This window comes from Neoarius graeffei, chromosome 18, assembly GCF_027579695.1.
Source record: "Neoarius graeffei isolate fNeoGra1 chromosome 18, fNeoGra1.pri, whole genome shotgun sequence".
In the NCBI taxonomy this organism is placed as follows: domain Eukaryota; kingdom Metazoa; phylum Chordata; class Actinopteri; order Siluriformes; family Ariidae; genus Neoarius; species Neoarius graeffei.
Window position 1 is genome coordinate 47720863 of NC_083586.1, and position 27427 is coordinate 47748289.

Consider the following 27427-nt stretch of genomic DNA (forward strand, 5'->3'; position numbering starts at 1 on the left):
GACTCACTCTCTCTCTCTCTCACGGCCCCCGACCCGGACTCACTCTCTCTCTCTCTCTCTTACTCTCTCACAGCCCCGACCCGGACTCACTCTCTCTCTCTCTCTCTCTCTCTCACGGCCTCTCTCTCTCTCTCACGGCCCCCGACCGGACTCACTCTCTCTCTCTCTCTCTCACGGCCCCCGACCGGACTCACTCACTCTCTCTCTCTCTCACGGCCCCCGACCCGGACTCACTCGCTCTCTCTCACGGCCCCCGACCCGGACTCTCTCTCTCTCTCTCTCGGCCCCCGACCCGGACTCACTCACTCTCTCTCTCTCTCTCTCACGGCCCCCGACCCGGACTCACTCACTCTCTCTCTCTCTCTCTCACGGCCCCCGACCCGGACTCACTCACTCACTCTCTCTCTCTGTCTCACGGCCCCCGACCCGGACTCACTCTCTCTTTCTCTCACGGCCCCCGACCCGGACTCACTCTCTCTTTCTCTCACGGCCCCGACCCGGACTCACCTCTCTCTCTCTCTCACGGCCCCCGACCCGGACTCACTCTCTCTCTCTCTCTCTCTCTTACTCTCTCACAGCCCCGACCCGGACTCACTCTCTCTCTCTCTCTCTCTCTCTCTCTCTCTCTCACGGCCTCTCTCTCTCTCTCACAGCCCCCGACCCGGACTCACTCACTCACTCTCTCTCTCTCTCTCTCTCTCTCACGGCCCCGACCCGGACTCACACTCTCTCTCTCTCTCTCTCTCTCTCACGGCCCCCGACCCGGACTCACTCTCTCTCTCTCACGGCCCCCGACCCGGACTCACACTCTCTCTCTCTCTCTCTCGGGCCCCCGACCCGGACTCACTCACTCTCTCTCTCTCTCACGGCCCCCGACCCGGACTCACTCACTCTCTCTCTCTCTCTCTCTCTCTCTCACGGCCCCCGACCCGGACTCACTCTCTCTCTCTCTCTCTCTCACGGCCCCCAACCCGGACTCACTCTCTCTCTCTCTCTCACGGCCCCCGACCGGACTCACACTCTCTCTCTCTCTCTCTCACGGCCCCCGACCCGGACTCACTCTCTCTCTCACGGCCCCCGACCGACTCACTCTCTCTCTCTCTCACGGCCCCCGACCCGGACTCTCTCTCTCTCTCTCTCTCTCTCGGCCCCCGACCCGGACTCACTCTCTCTCTCTCTCACGGCCCCCGACCCGGACTCACTCTCTCTCTCTCTCTCACGGCCCCCGACCCGGACTCACTCTCTCTCTCTCTCTCTCTCTCATGGCCCCCGACCCGGACTCTCTCTCTCTCTCTCTCTCTCTCATGGCCCCCGACCCGGACTCACTCTCTCTCTCCTCTCACGGCCCCCCGACCCGGACTCACTCTCTCTCTCTCTCTCTCTCTCTCTCTCACGGCCCCGACCCGGACTCTCTCTCTCTCTCTCTCTCTCTCTCTCACGGCCCCCGACCCGGACTCTCTCTCTCTCTCTCTCTCTCGGCCCCCGACCCGGACTCACTCACTCTCTCTCTCTCTCACGGCCCCCGACCCGGACTCACTCTCTCTCTCTCTCTCTCTCTTACCTCTCTCCCAGCCCCGACCCGGACTCACTCTCTCTCTCTCTCTCTCTCTCTCTCTCTCTCACGGCCTCTCTCTCTCTCTCACAGCCCCCGACCCGGACTCACTCACTCTCTCTCTCTCTCTCTCTCTCTCACGGCCCCCGACCCGGACTCACTCTCTCTCTCTCTCTCTCTCACGGCCCCCGACCCGGACTCACTCTCTCTCTCTCACGGCCCCCCGACCCGGACTCACACTCTCTCTCTCTCTCTCTCGGCCCCGACCCGGACTCACTCACTCTCTCTCTCTCTCTCTCACGGCCCCCGACCCGGACTCACTCACTCTTCTCTCTCTCTCTCTCACGGCCCCCGACCCGGACTCACTCTCTCTCTCTCTCTCACGGCCCCCAACCCGGACTCACTCTCTCTCTCTCTCTCACGGCCCCCGACCCGGACTCACACTCTCTCTCTCTCTCTCTCTCTCTCTCACGGCCTCTCTCTCTCTCTCTCACAGCCCCCGACCCGGACTCACTCACTCTCTCTCTCTCTCTCTCTCTCTCACGGCCCCCGACCCGGACTCACTCTCTCATCTCTCTCTCTCGGCCCCGACCCGGACTCACTCTCTCTCTCTCACGGCCCCCGACCCGGACTCACACTCTCTCTCTCTCTCTCTCGGCCCCGACCCGGACTCACTCACTCTCTCTCTCTCTCACGGCCCCCGACCCGGACTCACTCACTCTCTCTCTCTCTCTCTCTCACGGCCCCCGACCCGGACTCACTCTCTCTCTCTCTCTCACGGCCCCCGACCCGGACTCACACTCTCTCTCTCTCTCTCTCTCTCTCACGGCCCCCGACCCGGACTCACTCACTCTCTCTCTCTCTCTCTCTCACGGCCCCCAACCCGGACTCACTCTCTCTCTCTCTCTCTCTCACGGCCCCCGACCCGGACTCACACTCTCTCTCTCTCTCTCTCTCTCTCACGGCCCCGACCCGGACTCACTCTCTCTCTCACGGCCCCCGACCCGGACTCACTCTCTCTCTCCTCTCTCTCTCTCTCTCACGGCCCCCGACCCGGACTCTCTCTCTCCTCTCTCTCTCTCTCTCTCACGGCCCCGACCCGGACTCACTCTCTCTCTCTCTCACGGCCCCCGACCCGGACTCACTCTCTCTCTCTCTCACACGGCCCCCGACCCGGACTCACTCTCTCTCTCTCTCTCTCTCTCTCATGGCCCCCGACCCGGACTCTCTCTCTCTCTCTCTCTCATGGCCCCCGACCCGGACTCACTCTCTCTCTCTCTCACGGCCCCCGACCCGGACTCACTCTCTCTCTCTCTCTCTCTCTCTTACTCTCTCACGGCCCCCGACCCGGACTCTCTCTCTCTCTCTCTCTCTCTCTCACGGCCCCCGACCCGGACTCTCTCTCTCTCTCTCTCTCTCTCTCTCTCGGCCCCCGACCCGGACTCACTCACTCTCTCTCTCTCTCACGGCCCCCGACCCGGACTCACTCTCTCTCTCTCTCTCTCTCTCTCTCATGGCCCCCGACCCGGACTCTCTCTCTCTCTCTCTCTCATGGCCCCCGACCCGGACTCACTCTCTCTCTCTCTCACGGCCTCCGACCCGGACTCACTCTCTCTCTCTCTCTCTCTCTCTTACTCTCTCACGGCCCCCGACCCGGACTCTCTCTCTCTCTCTCTCTCTCTCTCTCTCACGGCCCCCGACCCGGACTCACACTCTCTCTCTCTCTCTCGGCCCCCGACCCGGACTCACTCACTCTCTCTCTCTCTCACGGCCCCCGACCCGGACTCACTCTCTCTCTCTCTCACGGCCTCCGACCCGGACTCACTCTCTCTCTCTCTCTCTCTCTCTTACTCTCTCACGGCCCCCGACCCGGACTCTCTCTCTCTCTCTCTCTCTCTCTCTCACGGCCCCCGACCCGGACTCACACTCTCTCTCTCTCTCTCGGCCCCCGACCCGGACTCACTCACTCTCTCTCTCTCTCACGGCCCCCGACCCGGACTCACTCTCTCTCTCTCTCTCTCTCTTACTCTCTCACAGCCCCGACCCGGACTCACTCTCTCTCTCTCTCTCTCTCTCTCTCTCTCACGGCCTCTCTCTCTCTCTCACAGCCCCCGACCCGGACTCACTCACTCTCTCTCTCTCTCTCTCTCTCTCACGGCCCCCGACCCGGACTCACTCTCTCTCTCTCTCTCTCTCTCTCTCTCTCACGGCCCCCGACCCGGACTCACTCTCTCTCTCTCAACGGCCCCCGACCCGGACTCACACTCTCTCTCTCTCTCTCTCGGCCCCCGACCCGGACTCCACTCACTCTCTCTCTCCTCTCACGGCCCCCGACCCGGACTCACTCACTCTCTCTCTCTCACGGCCCCCAACCCGGACTCACTCTCTCTCTCTCTCTCACGGCCCCCAACCCGGACTCACTCTCTCTCTCTCTCACGGCCCCCGACCCGGACTCACTCTCTCTCTCTCTCTCTCTCTTACTCTCTCACAGCCCCGACCCGGACTCACTCTCTCTCTCTCTCTCTCTCTCTCTCACGGCCTCTCTCTCTCTCTCACAGCCCCCGACCCGGACTCACTCACTCTCTCTCTCTCTCTCTCTCTCTCACGGCCCCCGACCCGGACTCACTCTCTCTCTCTCTCTCTCTCTCTCTCTCTCACGGCCCCCGACCCGGACTCACTCTCTCTCTCTCACGGCCCCCGACCCGGACTCACACTCTCTCTCTCTCTCTCTCGGCCCCCGACCCGGACTCACTCACTCTCTCTCTCTCTCACGGCCCCCGACCCGGACTCACTCACTCTCTCTCTCTCTCTCTCTCTCTCACGGCCCCCGACCCGGACTCACTCTCTCTCTCTCTCTCACGGCCCCCAACCCGGACTCACTCTCTCTCTCTCTCTCACGGCCCCCGACCCGGACTCACACTCTCTCTCTCTCTCTCTCTCTCTCACGGCCCCCGACCCGGACTCACTCTCTCTCTCACGGCCCCCGACCCGGACTCACTCTCTCTCTCTCTCTCTCTCTCTCACGGCCCCCGACCCGGACTCTCTCTCTCTCTCTCTCTCACGGCCCCCGACCCGGACTCACTCTCTCTCTCTCTCACGGCCCCCGACCCGGACTCACTCTCTCTCTCTCACGGCCCCCGACCCGGACTCACTCTCTCTCTCTCTCTCTCACGGCCCCCGACCCGGACTCACTCTCTCTCTCTCTCTCACGGCCCCCAACCCGGACTCACTCTCTCTCTCTCTCTCACGGCCCCCGACCGGACTCACACTCTCTCTCTCTCTCTCTCTCTCTCACGGCCCCGACCCGGACTCACTCTCTCTCTCACGGCCCCCGACCCGGACTCACTCTCTCTCTCTCTCTCTCACGGCCCCCGACCCGGACTCTCTCTCTCTCTCTCTCTCACGGCCCCCGACCCGGACTCACTCTCTCTCTCTCTCACGGCCCCCGACCCGGACTCACTCTCTCTCTCTCTCTCTCACGGCCCCCGACCGGACTCACTCTCTCTCTCTCTCTCTCTCTCTCTCATGGCCTCTCTCTCTCTCTCACAGCCCCCGACCCGGACTCACTCACTCTCTCTCTCTCTCTCTCTCTCTCACGGCCCCCGACCCGGACTCACTCTCTCTCTCTCTCTCTCTCTCTCTCTCTCACGGCCCCCGACCCGGACTCACTCTCTCTCTCTCACGGCCCCCGACCCGGACTCACACTCTCTCTCTCTCTCTCTCGGCCCCCGACCCGGACTCACTCACTCTCTCTCTCTCTCACGGCCCCCGACCCGGACTCACTCACTCTCTCTCTCTCTCTCTTCTCTCTCACGGCCCCCGACCCGGACTCACTCTCTCTCTCTCTCTCACGGCCCCCAACCCGGACTCACTCTCTCTCTCTCTCTCACGGCCCCCGACCCGGACTCACACTCTCTCTCTCTCTCTCTCTCTCTCACGGCCCCCGACCCGGACTCACTCTCTCTCTCACGGCCCCCGACCCGGACTCACTCTCTCTCTCTCGCTCCTCTCTCTCTCACGGCCCCCGACCCGGACTCTCTCTCTCTCTCTCTCTCACGGCCCCCGACCCGGACTCACTCTCTCTCTCTCTCACGGCCCCCCCGACCCGGACTCACTCTCTCTCTCTCACGGCCCCCGACCCGGACTCACTCTCTCTCTCTCTCTCTCACGGCCCCGACCCGGACTCACTCTCTCTCTCTCTCTCACGGCCCCCAACCCGGACTCACTCTCTCTCTCTCTCTCACGGCCCCCGACCCGGACTCACACTCTCTCTCTCTCTCTCTCTCTCTCACGGCCCCCGACCCGGACTCACTCTCTCTCTCACGGCCCCCGACCCGGACTCACTCTCTCTCTCTCTCTCTCACGGCCCCCGACCCGGACTCTCTCTCTCTCTCTCTCTCACGGCCCCCGACCCGGACTCACTCTCTCTCTCTCTCACGGCCCCCGACCCGGACTCACTCTCTCTCTCTCTCTCTCACGGCCCCCGACCCGGACTCACTCTCTCTCTCTCTCTCTCTCTCTCTCATGGCCCCCGACCCGGACTCTCTCTCTCTCTCTCTCTCTCATGGCCCCCGACCCGGACTCACTCTCTCTCTCTCTCACGGCCCCCCGACCCGGACTCACTCTCTCTCTCTCTCTCTCTTACTCTCTCACGGCCCCCGACCCGGACTCTCTCTCTCTCTCTCTCTCTCTCTCACGGCCCCCGACCCGGACTCTCTCTCTCTCTCTCTCTCTCTCACGGCCCCCAACCGGACTCACTCACTCTCTCTCTCACGGCCCCCGACCTGGACTCACTCTCTCTCTCTCTCTCTCTCTTACTCTCTCACGGCCCCGACCCGGACTCACTCTCTCTCTCTCTCTCTCTCTCTCACGGCCTCTCTCTCTCTCTCACAGCCCCCGACCCGGACTCACTCACTCTCTCTCTCTCTCTCTCTCACGGCCCCCGACCCGGACTCACTCTCTCTCTCTCTCTCTCTCTCTCTCTCGGCCCCCAACCCGGACTCACTCTCTCTCTCTCTCTCTCTCTCACGGCCCCCGACCCGGACTCACTCTCTCTCTCTCACGGCCCCCGACCCGGACTCACACTCTCTCTCTCTCTCTCGGCCCCCGACCCGGACTCACTCACTCTCTCTCTCTCTCACGGCCCCCGACCCGGACTCACTCACTCTCTCTCTCTCTCTCTCACGGCCCCCGACCCGGACTCACTCTCTCTCTCTCTCTCTCTCACGGCCCTCAACCCGGACTCACTCTCTCTCTCTCTCTCTCTCTCTCACGGCCCCCGACCCGGACTCACTCTCTCTCTCTCTCTCTCACTGCCCCCGACCTGGACTCTCTCTCTCTCTCTCTCTCTCACGGCCCCCGACCCGGACTCTCTCTCTCTCTCTCTCACGGCCCCCGACCCGGACTCACTCTCTCTCTCTCTCTCACGGCCCCCGACCCGGACTCACTCTCTCTCTCTCTCACGGCCCCCGACCCGGACTCACTCTCTCTCTCTCTCTCTCTCTCTCTCTCTCACGGCCCCCGACCCGGACTCACTCTCTCTCTCTCTCACGGCCCCCGACCCGGACTCACTCTCTCTCTCTCTCTCTCTCTCTCACTCTCTCACGGCCCCCGACCCGGACTCACTCTCTCTCTCTCTCTCTCTCTCACGGCCTCTCTCTCTCTCTCACAGCCCCCGACCCGGACTCACTCACTCTCTCTCTCTCTCTCACGGCCCCCGACCCGGACTCACTCTCTCTCTCTCTCTCTCTCACGGCCCCCGACCCGGACTCTCTCTCTCTCACGGCCCCCGACCCGGACTCTCTCTCTCTCACGGCCCCGACCCGGACTCTCTCTCTCTCTCACGGCCCCCGACCCGGACTCTCTCTCTCTCTCTCTTCTCTCTCTCTCTCAGCCCCCGACCCGGACTCTCTCTCTCTCTCTCTCTCTCTCTCAGCCCCCCCGACCCGGACTCACTCTCTCTCTCTCTCTCTCTCTCTCTCAGCCCCCGACCCGGACTCTCTCTCTCACAGACTGAAGCCGTGACTGTAAACATGGAAACTCAGAGGAAGGAAAACACACTTACTGCATCTATTTCCATGAGATTGATCTGTGAGGACGCCGACACCAGACTGCGAGCATCCGGAGACTCGGACATTATAAAAGCGTCCAGCTGATCCTGATCTCTCACAGAATAATAATCATAACAAAAAGAAATAACCACGTAAAATTATTTACGCTGTTCAACAGCTGCACTCACAGTTACATCCTTGTTTTCCCGGAAGTGAAGTTGCGTTGCTTGTTGGACGTCAGTGCGTCATTTCCGGCTCGTTCTGCTAAAAGTCCGCTGATTACTTTTATTATTATTATTATTATTATTATTATTAATATTATTTCATATGAATTAATATAATATAATTAATATTCTCTATTGTTAATGTTACACAATAATTATAAACAGCAATAGATTAACTATACAAAATCAATAGCGAATGAAATAATTAATTTAATTATAAAATTATACCAAAAAAACACTCTTATTCTTCTAGTCAGCTATAAAATGCAGCCCTGGTTAAGAGAAATCAGTTCTTCTCATCTTTTGGAGGTGCTGTTTATCCTCAACACTGTAAAGATACAGAAATACATAAAATGTTGTGGAAATTCTTCTACTATATCACACCAGGAGGTGGCAATCTATCTATTTAGTGATCACCACTCACCGGCCACTTTATTAGGAACACCCATCCACCTGCCCTTTGATCTCATCTCATTATCTCTAGCCGCTTTATCTTGTTCTACAGGGTCGCAGGCAAGCTGGAGCCTATCCCAGCTGACTACGGGTGAAAGGCGGGGTACACCCTGGACAAGTCGCCAGGTCATCACAGGGCTGACACATAGACACAGACAACCATTCACACTCACATTCACACCTACGCTCAATTTAGAGTCACCAGTTAACCTAACCTGCATGTCTTTGGACTGTGGGGGAAAACCGGAGCACCCGGAGGAAACCCACGCGGACACGGGGAGAACATGCAAACTCCGCACAGAAAGGCCCTCGCCGGCCACGGGGCTTGAACCCGGACCTTCTTGCCTGTGAGGCAACAGCGCTAACCACTACACCACCGTGCCGCCCCACATCAAATCATGCAGATGCAAATCAAGAGCTTCAGTTAATGTTCACTGACTTCAAACATCAGAATCAAGTCAAGTCAAATCAAGTTTATTTGTATAGCGCTTTTAACAATAAACATTGTTGCAAAGCAGCTTTACAGAATTTGAACGACTTAAAAACATGAGCTAATTTTATCCCTAATCTATCCCCAATGAGCAAGCCTGTGGCGACGGTAGCAAGGAAAAACTCCCTCAGACGACATGAGGAAGAAACCTCGAGAGGAACCAGACTCAAAAGGGAACCCATCCTCATTTGGGCAACAACAGACAGCATGACTATAACATTAACAGTTTTAACATGAAGTTCAGTTTCGTTGATGTTGTAACTCTTCATTGATGGAAACTTGAGTGCAAAACTGTTCATGACAACTGCAGTTCTAAAGTTAGCAAGTCAACTGTAGTCCTCAGCCATAAAAGCATTACTGTAAGAGTCCAGAGCGTCCTCCAGGTGTAACTTTCAACTGTCCTCATGGGGGCCGTCCTCCACAGGAGCGATGCGATAAGACTCCAACCAGACACAGGGCACCAGGATGGATCAAGCAGGTCCGAGGGGCAGAGGAGGTCAGCATCTCAATCCCAGGACCGACATGTAACTCAGAGGGACAGATTGGGGGAGGGAGAGAAAACACAGGTTGTTAGGTATGCCCTAAAAACGACAAAAGTATTAAGTCTGTGTGGTAGGCTCGCAGAGACGAGAGTCTTGACATCAGGCATAATACACAACAATGGCATGTTAATATGGTTAAAAAATATCATGACCTGCTCTGGCTGGATGCTTGATTGGGTGATGGGAGCACACTCCTCAGCAATGATGGGATGCAGATGGGACCCTTAGGGCTGGCCAAGACAATTCAGTTACATTTCACCAGGTCTGGGCATGCGATAGAATGTCTGACGGCCGATTCCCTGCAGGCTACGATAGCCAGTCGAGGTCCCCACCCCTCTCCACCAAAAGATTTCCTGTTGACTCCATGTAACTCAGAGGACAGATTTGGGGGGGGGGGGGGGGGGGGGGGGGGGGGGGGAGAGGGAAAGAAAACACAGGTTGTTAGGTATGCCCAATGTCACCTGAATAAGTAGGAACAGTATACATATTGCACTGAGTACAAGCAGGGACTCCGGCAACTAACTATGACAGCATAACTAAAAGGAGAGAGCCAGAAGGTAACACAGGCATGAGGGAGCCCCGGGACATAAAGCAGCAGCCACTACACCGTCAACAAACTCGAGCGAGCAAGCGAGTGGGGACTGACAGCATCCATACATCCCAGTTTTACCAAAACACTCTATGTCTGAGGACCCTCCAGATCTACTCCTTTACCGAATAAACACCACTAACAAAAGGCTTGACTAAACAGATATGTTTTCAGCCTAGACTTAAATGCTGAGACTGTGTCTGATTCCCCAACATTACTTGGAAGGCTGTTCCATAACTGTAGGGCTTTGTAAGAAAAGGCTCTGCCCCCTGATCTCACCTTCACTATACGAGGTACCAGCAGATAGCCTGCACCTTTTGATCTAAGTAGGCGTGGCGGGTCATAGAGGACCAGAAGTTCACTCAGGTACTGTGGTGCAAGACCATTCAGTGCTTTAAAAGTCAATAGTAGTATTTTATAATCAATACAAAATTTGATTGGGAGCCAATGCAGTGTGGATAAGACAAGCGTGATGTGGTCATATTTTCTAGTCTATTAAGGACTCTTGCTGCTGCATTTTGAACTAACTGGAGCTTGTTTATGCACTTATTGGAACATCCAGACAGTAAGGCATTATAATAATCCAGCCTGGAGGTAACGAAAGCATGAATTAGTTTTTCCGCGTCATGTAGTGACATTTCTTATCTTAGCACTATTTCTGAGATGAAAGAAAGCTATCCGGGTGATGTTATCAATGTGAGTTTGAATGAAAGACTGGGGTCAATAATCACTCCGAGGTCTTTTACTCCTGCACGTGAAGAAACAGAAAGGCCATCCAGTCACTGTGTAATCAGAAAACTGACTTCTAGCTGCATGTGGTCTGAGTACAGTACTTCAGTCTTGTCAGAGTTAAGCAGAAGGAAATTAATAAGCATCCAGTGTCTAATATCCTTAACACATTCCTCAATTCTATAAAGCTGGTGTCTCTCATCAGGTTTTGCAGAAACATACAACTGTGTGTCATCAGCATAACAGTGGAAACTAATACAATGCTTAGAAATAATATCACCCAGAGGTAACATATGTAGAGAAAAAAGCAGTGGACCCAAGACAGAACCTTGTGGAACACCAAACTTTACCGCAGTACATCTAGAAATATCACCATTTATATCAACATACAGATAGTGATCAGTTAAATAAGAGCTGAGCCAGGAGAGGGCCGTTCCCTTAACTCCCACAACATTTTCTAGTCTATCCAGAAGAATGGAATGATCAATGGTATCAAATGCTGCACTAAGGTCAAGCAACACAAGCAGCGAGACACAGCCCTGATCAGACGCCAACAGTAGGTCGTTTACTACTTTAACCAAAGCTGTTTCTGTGCTGTCATTAGGTCTAAATCCTGACTGATACATTTCATGGATGTTATTCCTATGTAAATATGAGCATAACTGCTGTGCCACAGCTTTTTCAAGGATCTTGGAGATAAAGGGGAGGTTTGATATTGGCCGATAATTGGACAGCTGACAGGGATCAAGGTCAGGTTTTTTAATCAGGGGTTTGATAACTGCTAGTTTAAAGGATTTGGGTACATAGCCAATCGTGAGAGAAGAATTTATTATTTTTAGAAGCAGTTCAATTACTTCAGGTATTATCTGTTTGAATAGATGTGTAGGTAAGGGATCTAGTACGCAAGTTGAGGCTTTTGATGCCGAGATTAATGAAAGTAATTCAGTTTCTTTTAGGGGAGTAAAACATTCTAATTGCTGAGCTGATAGAGTTATATGGTTAACTACAAGGTCACTTTCATTGTCTGACCTTAAATTAGTAGTTTGAATTTTTTGTCGGATATTCTCAATTTTGTCATTAAAAAAATTCATGAAATCGTTACTATTATATACTGCAGGTGTGCATGTGTCTATAGTGGACTTATTCCTGGTTAATTTTGCTACAGTATTAAATAGGAATCTAGGATTATTTTTGTTATCTTCTATTAGGGAGGAGAGATATGTTGATCTCACAGCACTAAGAGCTTTTCTATACTTCAGGAAGCTCTCCTTCCACGCTAATTTGAACACTACCAATTTTGTTTGACGCCATTTACATTCCAATTTTCGAGTGGTCTGTTTTAATGTGCGAGTGTCATCATTATACCAGGGTGCTAATTTTTTTGTCTCTGACCATTTTCCTTTTGAGAGGAGCTACATTATCTAAGGTATGGCGGAATGTTGACTCGAAGCATTCAGTTGCCTGATCGAGTTCTGCAGGGGCTGACAGTGACCCAGTCAAAGTTGATAACTCTGGGAGATCATTTATAAAGCTCTGTGCAGTAGTTGACATGAATGTACGTTTAATACAGTAGCGTGGTGAGGTGCATATATTATTACTCAGACATAGTTTGAATGAGATGAGATAATGATCTGAGATAACTTCAGACTGTGGAAGTACAACCCCGATTCCAAAAAAGTTGGGACAAAGTACAAATTGTAAATAAAAACGGAATGCAATGATGTGGAAGTTTCAAAATTCCATATTTTATTCAGAATAGAACACAGATGACATATCAAATGTTTAAACTGAGAAAATGTATCATTTAAAGAGAAAAATTAGGTGATTTTAAATTTCATGACAACAACACATCTCAAAAAAGTTGGGACAACAAGGCCATGTTTACCACTGTGAGACATCCCCTTTTCTCTTTACAACAGTCTGTAAACGTCTGGGGACTGAGGAGACAAGTTGCTCAAGTTTAGGGATAGGAATGTTAACCCATTCTTGTCTAATGTAGGATTCTAGTTGCTCAACTGTCTTAGGTCTTTTTTGTCGTATCTTCCGTTTTATGATGCGCCAAATGTTTTCTATGGGTGAAAGATCTGGACCGCAGGCTGGCCAGTTCAGTACCCGGACCCTTCTTCTATGCAGCCATGATGCTGTAATTGATGCAGTATGTGGTTTGGCATTGTCATGTTGGAAAATGCAAGGTCTTCCCTGAAAGAGACATCGTCTGGATGGAAGCATATGTTGCTCTAGAACCTGGATATACCTTTCAGCATTGATGGTGTCTTTCCAGATGTGTAAGCTGCCCATGCCACACGCACTAATGCAACCCCATACCATCAGAGATGCAGGCTTCTGAGCTGAGCGCTGATAACAACTTGGGTCGTCCTTCTCCTCTTTAGTCCGAATGACACGGCGTCCCTGATTTCCATAAAGAACTTCAAATTTTGATTCGTCTGACCACAGAACAGTTTTCCACTTTGCCACAGTCCATTTTAAATGAGCCTTGGCCCAGAGAAGACATCTGCGCTTCTGGATCATGTTTAGATATGGCTTCTTCTTTGAACTATAGAGTTTTAGCTGGCAACGGCGGATGGCACGGTGAATTGGGTTCACAGATAATGTTCTCTGGAAATATTCCTGAGCCCATATTGTGATTTCCAGTACAGAAGCATGCCTGTATGTGATGCAGTGCCGTCTAAGGGCCCGAAGATCACGGGCACCCAGTATGGTTTTCCGGCCTTGACCCTTACGCACAGAGATTCTTCCAGATTCTCTGAATCTTTTGATGATATTATGCACTGAAGATGATGATATGTTCAAACTCTTTGCAATTTTACACTGTCGAACTCCTTTCTGATATTGCTCCACTATTTGTCGGCGCAGAATTAGGGGGATTGGTGATCCTCATCCCATCTTTACTTCTGAGAGCCGCTGCCACTACAAGATGCTCTTTTTATACCCAGTCATGTTAATGACCTATTGCCAATTGACCTAATGAGTTGCAATTTGGTCCTCCAGCTGTTCCTTTTTTGTACCTTTAACTTTTCCAGCCTCTTATTGCCCCTGTCCCAACTTTTTTGAGATGTGTTGCTGTCATAAAATTTCAAATGAGCCAATATTTGGCATGGAATTTCAAAATGTCTCACTTTCGGCATTTGATATGTTGTCTATGTTCTATTGTGAATACAATATCAGTTTTTGAGATTTGTAAATTATTGCATTCCGTTTTTATTTACAATTTTACTTTGTCCCAACTTTTTTGGAATCGGGGTTGTATGACTATATTGTCTACGTTTAACCTGAATGTTAGTATTAGATCGAGGGTGTGACCACCATTATGGGTCAGTCCTATGACATTCTGATTAATCCCTACTGAATCTAAAATGGACATAAATGCTGTTTTCAAAGGGTCTTCTGGGTTATCAAAGTGAATATTAAAATCTCCGACAACTAAAGCTTTGTCTAAGGAAATAACCAGATCTGAGATAAAATCTGCAAATTCAGAAAGAAACTCAGAATATGGCCCCGGGGGCCTGTAAATAATAAGCAATGGAATTAACTGGGTAGACTTATTTTTCGAGGCTACATACATTATATGAGTATGAAGAACTTCAAATGTATTAAATTTATAACCAGGTTTTTGTGTTACACCTAGATAATCATTATAAATAACTGTAACGCCTCCTCCTCTGCCAGTAAGATGAGGCTGGTGTATATAACTGTATCCAGGAGGACTCGCTTCATTTAATGCTATATATTCATTTGGCTTAATCCATGTTTCAGTTAAACAAAGTACATTAAACTCCTAATCAGTAATAAGTTCATTAACCATTAGCGCTTTAGATGTAAGAGATCTAATATTTAATAGCCCCACCTTTAGATCAAAGGTGCTGGCAGGAGCTGTACAGTCAGTATGATCTAATTTTATATTGATTAGGTTACTGGAGCAAACTCTCTGAAAATTTCTACCTTTTTGTTGAGCTTGGGGAACAGACACAGTCTCAATGTAGTGGACCCTGAGTGACGACTCTGTGCAGCTAGCAGACAGTCGGTTTAGCCTGTTTGTCTGCTCCCTGGCCTTGGCTCTGGATTGTCAGGAATTAACTAGGCCTGTCCTGAGACTATGACCTATGCTGCAGGAAATGAGAGCAGCACCTTCCCAAGTGGGATGGATACCGTCCCGCCCTAACAGGCCAGCAGTGCCCTCAAAATTAGCCCAATTATCTATAAAGCCCACACTGTTTTCAGAGCACCACCTGGACAGCCAGCAGTTCAGCGACCATAACCTGCTGTAAGCTACATCGCCACGCCGCATTGGGATGGGGCCAGAGCATACTACAGCATGGGAATGGTACAGAATGGGAAAAACTGTGATCTCAAAGTGTGATTTCTTTCACTGTGGCATGGGTGTTGGTTTGAGTCAGATGGACTGGTTTGAGTATTTCAGAAACTGCTGATCTCCTGGGGCTTTCACACACAACAGTCTCTACACAGCATGAGTAAGTGACAGTTCTGTGGGCGGAAACACCTTGTTGACAAGAGAGGTCAGAGGAAAATGGCCAGATTGGTTTGAGTTGGGGTGGCGGTGGTGTAGTAGTTAGCCCAGTGGCTGACAGGGACCTTTCTGTGCGGAGTTTGCATGTTCTCCCTGTGTCCATGTGGGTTTCCTCTGGGTGCTCCAGTTTCCCCCACAGTCCAAAGACATGCAGGTTAGGTTAATTCAAAAATCCTTCCTATGCCATGTAGCGCATAGGGCTGCGCCAATCTCCGTAGCCCTCGGCCTCTCACCAATTATATAGCTAGGGTTACAGTGGGGGGCTAGTCCTCTGGTAACTGCAAGAGTTTGACTCCCCACTCACATCTGTATTGCAGCATGCCTTGCCAGACGGCACCATTTTTATGATGGTCTTTGGTATGACCCAACCGTGAGTAGAACTCACGATCTCCAGATCAAGAGGTGGACACGCTAACCACAAGGCCATCTCCGGAGGTTAGGTCAATTGGTGGCTCTAAATTGACCGTAGGTGTGAATGTGAGTGTGAATGGTTGTTTGTGTCTATGTGTCAGCCCTGCGATGACCTGGCGACTTGTCCAGGGTGTACCCCGCCTTTCGCCCGTAGTCAGCTGGGATAGGCTCCAGCTTGCCCGCGACCCTGCACAGGATAAGCAGTAACAGATAATGGATGGATGGATGGATGTGTCGAGCTGCTAGGAAGGATATAGTAACTCATACAATAACTCTTTACAACCGTGGTGAGCAGAAAAGCATCTCAGCATGTAACAACAGAAGACCACATTGGGTTCCACTCCTGCCAGCCAAGAACAGGAATCTTAGAATCAAGAACAAGTTCCTATTAAAGTGGCCAGTGAGGCTGTCTATCAATCTGTCTTGGTCTATTCACACTATGTGGCCAAAAGTATTTGGACACCTGACCATCTCACCCACATGCAGTTCTTCCCCAAACTGTTACCACAAAGTTGGAAGCCCACAATTGTCTACAATGTCTTTGTATGCTGTAGAATTACAATTTCCCTTCACTGGAAAAAGAGTCCCAAACCTGTTCCAGTATCACAGTGCCTTTGTGCACAAAGCGAACTCTATGGAGACATGGTTTGCCAAAGTTGGAGTGGAAGAACTCGCTCAAGTGTCCTGTACAAAGCCCTGACCTCAACCCCACTGAACACTTCTGGGATGATCTGAAACATCAACTGCATCCCAGGCTTCCTCACCAAACATGAGTACTTGATCTTACCAATACTCTTTTGGTTTAATGAACAGAAATCCTCACAACCACATTCCAAAATCTGGTAGAAAGCCTTCCCAGAAGAGTGGAGGTTATTACAACAGCAAAAAGGAGTAAATCTGGAACGGGATGTTCAACAAGCACATATAAGTGTGATGGTCCGCTGTCCACAAAATATTGGACCGAGAGTCAGCCAGTCAGTCAGTCTGTGTTAGGACTAGGACTGTTTTGGCCTCTAGAGGCCGCTGTTATTTCCTTTTCATGTCGTGTTTATTTTGGCCTCTAGAGGCCGCCACTGTTCCTGTGTTTTGTGTTTGTGTTAATTGCCTAATTATCTTCACCTGTGTCCTTAATTAGTTTGTCTATTTATACCCCTGAGTTCAGTCCTCTTGTCACGGAGTCTTAGTGCTGTTATGTTTATCTCCAGTTTCCTTTGTACTGTGTTTTTTGATCTTCTTAGCTTTTGTATTTTTGCACTTTGCTTTTCTTTTGGATTATACTCTTTGGTTTTTTTTTGTCTTTTGTTTTGCCCTGTATATAGTGTATATAGTTTAAATAAACCTTTTGATTCTTTTTCTACTTCCGCCTCACGCCTCTGCATTTGAGTCATCCCCCTGGTGGCCTAGTGGGGGTTTGCTGGATTATCACACCAACGAACCAGGTTCGAATCCCAGCAAAACCCTAACAGAAAGACTCCGTCATGACCGACTCAGCAGAGGCTGCTTCAACTGTCTACCCGGCCAACCTTCAGGGAATTATGGCAGCTTTGACACGCTTCGGAGCGACCATGGACGCTCATGGACGTACGCTCACCAGCCAACGTGAGGCCCTCGCTCGCCACGAGGAACTGCTTCAGCAAATTGGGAAAACCCTGGCACAGCTGACATCTCTGCCTGCATCTCCTGCTCCTGATCCAGTTCCTGCTCCTGATCCAGCTCCCACTCCTGCTCCAGTGCCTCCTGCAATGCTGCCTTCTTCACCTCGCGAACCCAGCCTTCCTGCACCACAGAGGTATGACGGCAAGCACAGTGAGTGCCGAGAGTTCCTTACCCAGTGTCAACTCACCTTTGAGCTTCAGCCTACCACCTACACTACGGATCGCCGCAAGATTGCCTTTGTGATCACCTTATTAGCTGGTAAGGCGCGAGCCTGGGCTACTGCTATCTGGCAAAGACAGGGACCTGAGTGCTTTGATTTCCAGCTGTTTTCTGAAGAGATGCTTCGGGTCTTCGATCAGGCAGACATCAGTACCGACGCAGCCCGAAAGCTCATGTCCATCCGGCAAGGAGAAAGCGTCGCAGATTACGCCATCTCGTTCCGAACACTCGCAGCAGTAAGTGGATGGAACGAGACTGCCCTGGTGTCAGCCTTCCACCATGGTCTGTCTGACCCCATCAAGGACGGTCTGGCCTCTATTGGATGCCCAAGTGACCTCGAAACCCTCATCTCACATGCTATTCGTCTGGACAACAGGATGAGAGAACGCCACCAAGCCTTGAGCCCCCCCAGCCTCCCTACCTCTACCTGGAGACCGTCTACCTCCTTCAGTGACTGTCCAGAACCCATGCAAGTGGGTCGTACTCGCCTCTCCGCATCTGAGAGGGAGCGCAGAAGGAGGGACAAGTGCTGCATCTACTGTGGCAAGCCTGGTCACTTCCGAGCATCATGTCCCGAACTCTTGGGAAAAGGACCGCCCCGTCCAGCCGAGGGAGGGTTGTGACGGGGCCTACCCTCTCTCCCGGACTCCCTGGCCAAGGAATCTACATCCCGGTCTCCATCTCCTGGGGTGAGTCTGTCCACTCTTGTCAAGCTTTGATAGACTCAGGGGCGGCTGGGAACTTTATGGATATTCACTTCGCCCAAAGCATCAATATTCCGACTGCACCTCTTGAAGTCCCACTGTCTGTGTCTGCCCTCGATGGCCAAGCGTTAGGTGATGGAAGAGTCACCCAAGTTACTTCTCCAGTTTTCCTCCAGTCTCAAGGTCACAAGGAAGAAATATCCCTGCACCTGATTCCTTCACCTGAGTTCCCAGTTATTCTAGGCCTTCCTTGGCTTACTCGCCACAACCCTCGCATAGACTGGGTAACAAGCCAGGTTGTGGAATGGGGCCCTGCATGCCATGCCTCTTGTCTGCTCTCTAGCTCTCCTGTGTCTCCTGCCGAGCCCCCTGATCTCACCGAGTTATCTCAAGTTCCCACAGAGTACTGGGATCTCAAGGAGGTATTCAGCAAGAGCAGGGCCGCCGTTCTTCCTCCGCACCGGGCCTACGACTGTGCCATCGACTTGCTCCCTGGGACTACCCCTCCTCGTGGCAGACTGTTTTCACTCTCTCAGCCAGAACGCAAGGCCATGGAGGAATACCTCAAAGATGCCCTGGTCTCTGGGTTTATTCGACCCTCCACTTCACCTGCTGGAGCCGGCTTCTTCTTTGTCGGCAAGAAGGATGGGGGGCTCCGACCATGTATTGATTACAGGGGCCTGAATAAGATCACTGTGCGCAACCGATATCCCCTTCCGCTGATGTCCACAGCTTTCGACCTGCTCCAAGGCGCCACCGTCTTCACCAAGTTGGACCTACGGAACGCATACCACCTCATCCGTATCCGACAGGGAGACGAGTGGAAGACTGCCTTTAACACCCCGTCTGGGCACTACGAATACCAGGTGATGCCCTTCGGACTCACCAACGCACCAGCTGTTTTTCAGGCCCTAATCAACGACGTCTTAAGGGACATGATTAACCTATACGTTTTTGTCTACCTCGACGACATCCTTATCTTTTCCAAGACCGTGCAGGAGCACCGCCACCATGTCCGCCAGGTTCTCCAGAGGCTGCTACAGAACAATCTGTTCGCCAAGGCCCAGAAATGCGAATTTCATGTTCCCGAGGTCTCCTTTCTGGGATTTATTGTACGGACAGGCCAACTCCAAATGGACCCTGCCAAGACCCTGGCCGTCCGGGATTGGCCTACTCCCAAGTCCGTTAAGGAGGTTCAGCGGTTCTTAGGATTTGCTAACTTCTACCGCAAGTTCATCAGGAACTTCAGTTCTGTGGCAGCACCCATGTCAGACCTCACCAAAGGGACAGGTGGATCTTATGGCTGGTCTCCTCAGGCAGAAAAGGCGTTCAAAGACCTCAAGGACCGCTTCTGCACGGCACCCATTCTGGTTCTCCCGGACACCTCCCAACCATTCATCGTGGAGGTGGACGCCTCGGACAGTGGTGTCGGCGCGGTGCTCTCTCAACGTTCGGAAGGAAAGCTGCACCCCTGCGCTTACTTCTCCCACCGCCTGAGTCCTGCTGAGTCCCGGTACGATGTGGGGGATCGAGAACTGCTAGCGGTCAAACTGGCCCTTGAGGAGTGGAGGCACTGGCTGGAGGGAGCACAACACCCATTCCTGGTTTGGACTGACCACAAGAACCTGGAGTACCTCCAGCAAGCCAAGAGACTGAACCCTCGACAGGCTAGGTGGGCCCTGTTTTTCAGTCGGTTTGACTTCACCCTCTCATACCGCCCCGGCTCCAAGAACACCAAACCTGACGCACTGTCCAGACTGTTCTCTGCCACTAACAGGGAGAATGAAGTCGGGCCTATTATCCCTGTGTCCCGGATTGTGGCCCCTGTCCGCTGGGGTATTGAGGAGGCTGTCCGACGAGCCCAACGCCAGGACCCCGGTCCTGGGACGGGGCCACCAGGCCTCTTGTATGTCCCACATCAAGCCCGGGCCAAGGTTCTCCAGTGGGGTCACTCTTCCCCTCTCACCGCCCACCCGGGAGCTCGGAGGACCCTGGACTTCCTGAAAAGACGCTTCTGGTGGCCTAACATGGAGAAGGAAGTAAGGTCATTTGTCCTGTCCTGTGAGGTTTGCACCAGAATCAAGAACCCACGACAGCGTCCCCAGGGTCTCCTGCATCCTCTGACCATTCCCCGGCGTCCCTGGTCCCACGTGGCAGTCGACTTTATCACGGGTCTCCCTGAGTCACAAGGTAACACGGTCATTTTGGTCTTAGTTGACAGATTCTCCAAGGCCTGCCGCTTCATACCACTGTGCAAACTCCCCTCTGCTCTTGAAACTGCGAAACTTTTGTTTAATCATGTCTTCCGAGTCTTTGGTCTTCCACAGGACATCGTCTCAGACCGAGGGCCCCAGTTCTCCTCCCGAGTGTGGCACGGGTTCTGCAAGGTCATCGGAGCCACTGCCAGCCTCTCCTCTGGGTTTCACCCACAGTCCAATGGTCAGACGGAGAGGCTCAACCAGGACCTGGAAACCACCCTGCGAGGCCTGGCTATGGATAACCCGACATCGTGGAGCACCTGGCTGCCATGGGCGGAGTACGCCCACAACACCCTGCAGTCATCGGCCACCAAGCTGTCGCCATTCCAGTGCCAATTCGGGTTCCAGCCACCTCTGTTCCCGGACCAGGAGGAGGACGCGGGGGTGCCCTCGGTCAACCAATATGTGAGACGGTGTCGCAAGACCTGGAGCAAGGTCAGGAAGACCCTCATACAGACCTCCAGAACCAACCAGACTCAGGCCAACCGCCATAGAAGACCTGCACACGCTTTCCGCCCTGGGCAGCGTGTTTGGCTGTCCACTAAGGACCTTCCACTGCGGGTGGAGAACCGCAAGCTTGCTCCTCGCTACATTGGCCCCTTCAAGGTGGTGCGCAGGGTGAACCCTGTCTCCTACCGGCTCCAGTTGCCCCGGACTCTGAGGATCAACCCCACTTTCCATGTTTCCCTGTTACGGCCCGTACTGATGTCTACGTATGCCCCTGCCCCTAGGAACCCCCCACCCCCCCGCATCTTCCAGGGGCAGACTGTGTTCACTGTGAATCGCCTGCTTGACTCCCGCCGGGTCCGCGGCGGGTTGCAATATCTGGTGGACTGGGAGGGCTATGGTCCTGAGGAGCGCTGCTGGGTTCCTGCTCGGGATGTCCTTGATAAAGAACTATGTCGGGACTTCCATTCGGCCCATCCGGATCGCCCTGGGAACGTCAGGAGACGCTCCTAGAGGGGGGGGTCCTGTTAGGACTAGGACTGTTTTGGCCTCTAGAGGCCGCTGTTATTTCCTTTTCATGTCGTGTTTATTTTGGCCTCTAGAGGCCGCCACTGTTCCTGTGTTTTGTGTTTGTGTTAATTGCCTAATTATCTTCACCTGTGTCCTTAATTAGTTTGTCTATTTATACCCCTGAGTTCAGTCCTCTTGTCACGGAGTCTTTGTGCTGTTATGTTTATCTCCAGTTTCCTTTGTACTGTGTTTTTTGATCTTCTTAGCTTTTGTATTTTTGCACTTTGCTTTTCTTTTGGATTATACTCTTTGGTTTTTTTTTGTCTTTTGTTTTGCCCTGTATATAGTGTATATAGTTTAAATAAACCTTTTGATTCTTTTTCTACTTCCGCCTCACGCCTCTGCATTTGAGTCATCCCCCTGGTGGCCTAGTGGGGGTTTGCTGGATTATCACACCAACGAACCAGGTTCGAATCCCAGCAAAACCCTAACAGTCTGTCTGTCTGTCTATCTATCTATCTATCTTCTAAAATCAGCCATCCACATACACAGAATACTCGTGCATTTTTTTACATGGTGGAATAAAGAATCTCTTTTTGGTTTGCTTAAATAAAATCAAGAATTTTTTTTCTCCTACAAGAAGTTTTTTAAACCCTATTTTCTCTCTTTGGTACCTTTCAAACATGGTGTCTGCATATATACTATCATATACACCCGGTATATATACTGGCAGTGGCGCCTCCAGAAAATTGTTCCAGGGGTGGCCAGTGGGGGCCACAGCAAATCTTAGGGTGGCATACCAAACAAAAATCCATAACCTAATTTAATACTCTACTATATATAGTATAGTATGTGTTATATATTAATAAAAGAAAAATCCTTCTTTTAACTTAAGCTTAATGTGTTGATCTGGTGTGGTTACATCTTACAATGTTTTTTTTCTTTTCATTTTTATTATTAGGCTACAGCTATGCATAGAAGTTAACATTTTAATTGGACATATAAACTATCAAACAGTTCCATCTTAAAGGAATACATCAGCAGAATATTGCCTAAATATATTGACAAGCTTGTCATTTTCAACAAAATCTGAATGAACAGAAATGAAACACTGAAAAACCAATGGACATTACATGAACAGTTCAGATACAAAACCCTCTAAGTTGATTTGCAATGAAGTTACAGAAATTGGATCGCTTTGTTTTTACTTGAAAATAAAATTAAGATTGCACTTTGATTGAGATTTCTTGGAAATTACTATAAAAACCAACTTAATTTTTTAATATTTCTGAAGATGGACTTAGAGAGGGATTTGCATCTGAACTATTCACAACTAATATTCCTGCACCCGTCACACTCTTTTCAAAGCAGGATTATTCTCCTGTTGTTGTGTCTTTTTGCAAACACATCCACAAAGTCATCAAGACTTAAGGCCTTTGACCTTTTTGACTCAATACTTAGCACCCCTAAGTTGCTCAGTCGCTCATCACTCATGGAGTTTCTGAAGACAATCTTGATCAATTTTAGAACAGAAAAACTACGCTCACAAGCAGCAGTACTCACAGGTAATGCAAGTGCAATTTTGCAAAGTTTAAACATCTCAGGAAATACACTACCGTTCAAAAGTTTGGGGTCACCCAGACAATTTTGTGTTTTCCATGAAAAGTCACACTTTTATTTACCACCATAGGTTGTAAAATGAATAGAAAATATAGTCAAGACATTTTTCTGGCCATTTTGAGCATTTAATCGACCCCACAAATGTGATGCTCCAGAAACTCAATCTGCTCAAAGGAAGGTCAGTTTTATAGCTTCTCTAAAGAGCTCAACTGTTTTCAGCTGTGCTAACATGATTGTACAAGGGTTTTCTAATCATCCATTAGCCTTCTGAGGCAATGAGCAAACACATTGTACCATTAGAACACTGGAGTGATAGTTGCTGGAAATGGGCCTCTATACACCTATGGAGATATTGCACCAAAAACCTAGCCTGGACCCGCCCATCCTAAGCGTGACGCAACACGAGGGCCTGTTGCGAGCTTAGTCTGGCCAGGCAAGCTATCTGCAGCTCTTCCAAGCTCCCGAAAAATCGGGAGCCAATCAACTTTGAGCATCTCCAACGGCCCTGGGTAGAGGCGTGTTCAAGGCACTGACATAGTAGAACTGCGACCGGAAGCCATAGATTGTTTACAGAATCTATGCCAGAAGCGCTTCATTCACTAGAAACATTACGAACATGGAGCAAGTTCTCATTGAAAACTGAGCAAAGAGCAGCCCTGGAGGTATTTATTGAAAGGAAGGACGTTTTCGCCTTGCTCCCGACCGGTTTCGGTAAGAGTTTAATCTACCAGTTAGCCCCATCGTGTCACATACTTCAGAGGAAAGAGTGATGTGATTGGTTTAAGCTTCGTCACAGCCTTTTCTGGCTTCGACCAGTAGCAAACTGAGGCATTTCAGGGAGGCGGGTCAACCACGCACTTTGGGAAACGGTTGGGCTTAATATCTTTGCCAGACCAAATGCTCGCAGAGCTTTGAAGTCGCGTTAGCCAGACTACCAAAAACCAGACATTTAGTAGAATTTAGCTAGAATAGTCATTTACCACATTAGCAATGTATAGAGTGTATTTCTGATTAGTTTAAAGTGATCTTCATTGAAAAGAACAGTGCTTTTCTTTCAAAAATAAGGAAATTTCAAAGTGACGCCAAACTTTTGAACGGTAGTGTACTTCCCCATATGGCTCAAGAAAGACTATGAGGTCTAGTAAACTGGATGGTGTTTCCAAGCCACTATTTTGCTTCCTGCCCAGTATCCTTTTAAGTTGAGGGATTTCAAATTCAAGATCCTCAGTGTTGCATTTGTATTGTGATGCCAAAGCTAATTTTACAGTTTTCTCACAAAATGTGGAACTCCCTGGATTCAAGGCCTGTATGCCTTCCATTACATATGACACAACTCTCCTTAGAAAATCTTCTCTTAATTTCTGAGAGAAGGACATCAAGAATTGGAATGAATGAGCCCATCCTAAAAGACTCCTTATCTGTGTTGACCTGTCTCTGAGCTATTGGTGTGGATATGTAATAGCTTTCAAGCCTAGATCTTGGTGTGACTTGACGTCTAGATGCAACACTGACACTGCATTGTTCAGCGAGGGCCATCGCATTGTCCCAAATTTCATTAAAGACAGAGCCTTCTCGATAACTGTTTAATGTGTCAACAAGTGAATCCACAAAGGTAACCTCTACACCCAAATTTAGTTGTGGGGACTGTAAAGCATCAGACAGATACTTAATCTCAGCAAAGACTTGTGTCATTGTCAGAAGGAGGGGAATGAACTGGAGATCTATTTGTGCCAACAGACCTCTTGCTTCGGTAGCCCTGTCACCATTTCTCTCTTCAGAGAGTCGTTTCAGTAGGCACATGATAGCCGGCAGTCTATCCTTAACCATTTTGCATGCATGTACCTACATGCCCACCATGTCCAAGGTTTAGCAAATGCCTGTTTTAGTTAGCCAAAAGGTTCACACTGAACAGGAGTTTGTTCAGCCTATTACTCTGGTTCTGTCCGTCTCTCAGTAAGCCTACAGAAAGTAGCCTAGGCTACCTAAATTATGGTTTGCTTTTCAAATAAAAAAATAATAAACGTAGCCTATTACGATGCATTTTCTTCTCAACCGAAATTAATCCTCAGCCATTCCTATCAAAATTTCGCATTGCTGGTTGGTGGTACATCGAAACATGATGCCATTACATTACTGATGTTAGCCTATCTGAAAAATCCATTTCAGTAGCAAGGATACCTATTTTATCTGTAACTTTACCTGCTGGCCCAGGAACCGTTGCTGACATGGCATCACTGTGTTCTGTCCCTGCTCTATCCCTGGACACCTCTTCCAGTTCATTGCCTAGCTCTACCTCAGTCAGGTTATCATCTGGTTCCTCCTCATTCTCCCCTGGCTGTATCTCCCCTGTACTGGCATTTTTCTTGTCGAAAAAATTTGAAATTGTTAGGACTGGGACTGTTTTGGCCTCTAGAGGCCGCTGTTATTTCCTGTTTTTTTGTCTATGTTTGTTTTGGCTTCTAGAGGTCGCCACTGTGTCCTGTGTTTTGTGTTGGTGTTGATTGCCTGTTTTCATTAGTGTCACCTGTTTCCAATTTATTTTGTGTATTTATACCCCCTGAGTTCAGTCCTCTTGTCACGGAGTCTTTGTGCTGTTATGTTTAGCTCCAGTTACCTCTGTTCTGTGTTCCTTGCCATTGTCTCTTTGGTTTTGCACTTTGCTTTTCTTTTTGGACTTTTTGGACTTTGTGTTTACTGTTTTTTGATCTTCTGAGCGTTGGTATTTTGCCTTTTCTTTTCTAGTTTTTTGCTTTTGTATTTAACTTTGACCTTTTGGATATTTTATTTTTCCCTTCATCTTCTGAGCGTTTTTTGGATTATATTTTTTGTTTGGACTGTAAATATTGTAAATAAACCTTTTGATACTTTTCTACTCACGCCTCTGCACTTGAGTCATCCTAGTGGGGGTTTGCTGGATTATCACACCAACGAACCAGGTTCGAATCCCAGCAAAACCCTAACAGAAATGTCCATACGTTTTCATTTCATCCTCTGCAAATTGACACACCATATTCAGTATTAGTTGTTAGCTATGTTAACTTTCCTGCTTAGCAATGCTAGCATGAATTCTCATCTCATTATCTGTAGCCACTTTATCCTGTTCTACAGGGTCGCAGGCAAGCTGGAGCCTATCCCAGCTGACTACGGGTGAAAGGCGGGGTACACCCTGGACAAGTCGCCAGGTCATCACAGGGCTGACACATAGACACAGACAACCATTCACACTCACATTCACACCTACGGTCAATTTAGAGTCACCAGTTAACCTAACCTGCATGTCTTTGGACTGTGGGGGAAACCGGAGCACCCGGAGGAAACCCACGCGGACACGGGGAGAACATGCAAACTCCGCACAGAAAGGCCCTCGCCGGCCACAGGGCTCGAACCCGGACCTTCTTGCTGTGAGGCGACAGCGCTAACCACTACACCACCGTGCCGCCCTTAGCGTGAATTCAACAATAATAAATTATTAATAAAATATTAATAATAAAAACGTAATGATTCAGTTGAGTTTTAAGAATGAAGTGTATGTCCTTTGGGAATTCACGATTGTGTGATATATATACCCGCTAGAAGTTTTCTTTTCGGAAATGCAAGTGTTGTGCAAGCACTGTGCTGCGGTCTTCCATGCGTCGTTCAAATCTGATTCATGCTGCCTCTGGTCAGCAAAGCAATCACCAACCAGCAATGTCAGGGAGGGAGGGAGGATGTCAGCAAGAGCAGCGCCACTGTATCTTGCTACAAAATCGTTTTCACATTACAAACTGTTGTGAATTTTAAAAAATCTAGCATATATTATATATTTACACTTAGTATGCAGAATAAAAATTCTCTTAGGGGTGGCCTATGTGGTGGCCAAGAATGATTTTTGGGTGGCTGCGGCCACCACTGGCCACCACATGGTGGCGCCCTGTATACTGGGTGTAATAAACTTATTTCAACCATCTGGTCATGTTTTTGTTCATTCCTGAATGAAAGAAACAGAGGTTATAAAACTGTCATGCTTTCTCAGCATCATATAAATATGGTTTATACTATCCATCCATCCATTATCTGTAGCCGCTTATCCTGTTCTACAGGGTCGCAGGCAAGCTGGAGCCTATCCCAGCTGACTACAGGCGAAAGGCGGGGTACACCCTGGACAAGTCGCCAGGTCATCACAGGGCTGACACATAGACACAGACAACCATTCACACTCACATTCACACCTACGGTCAATTTAGAGTCACCAGTTAACCTAACCTGCATGTCTTTGGACTGTGGGGAAAACCGGAGCACCCGGAGGAAACCCACGCAGACACGGGGAGAACATGCATACTCCGAACAGAAAGGCCCTCGTCGGCCACAGGGCTCGAACCCGGACCTTCTTGCTGTGAGGTGACAGCGCTAACCACTGTGCCACCCCGTTTATATTATATTTTGTATAT

The 27427-nt window shown here is 50.4% G+C and overlaps 1 protein-coding gene across 1 annotated transcript in view; it reads right to left on the minus strand.

The window, feature by feature from the left end:
* Positions 1 to 7804, minus strand: part of vps8 (VPS8 subunit of CORVET complex) — a 414958-nt gene extending 407154 nt beyond the window's left edge. Inside the window, exon 1 of the mRNA XM_060898945.1 lies at positions 7617 to 7804. Coding sequence (XP_060754928.1) covers positions 7617 to 7688 — 72 coding nt within the window. The 5' untranslated portion in view covers positions 7689 to 7804. The remainder of the gene's footprint in view (positions 1 to 7616) is intronic.
* Between the last annotated feature and the right edge of the window lie 19623 nt (positions 7805 to 27427).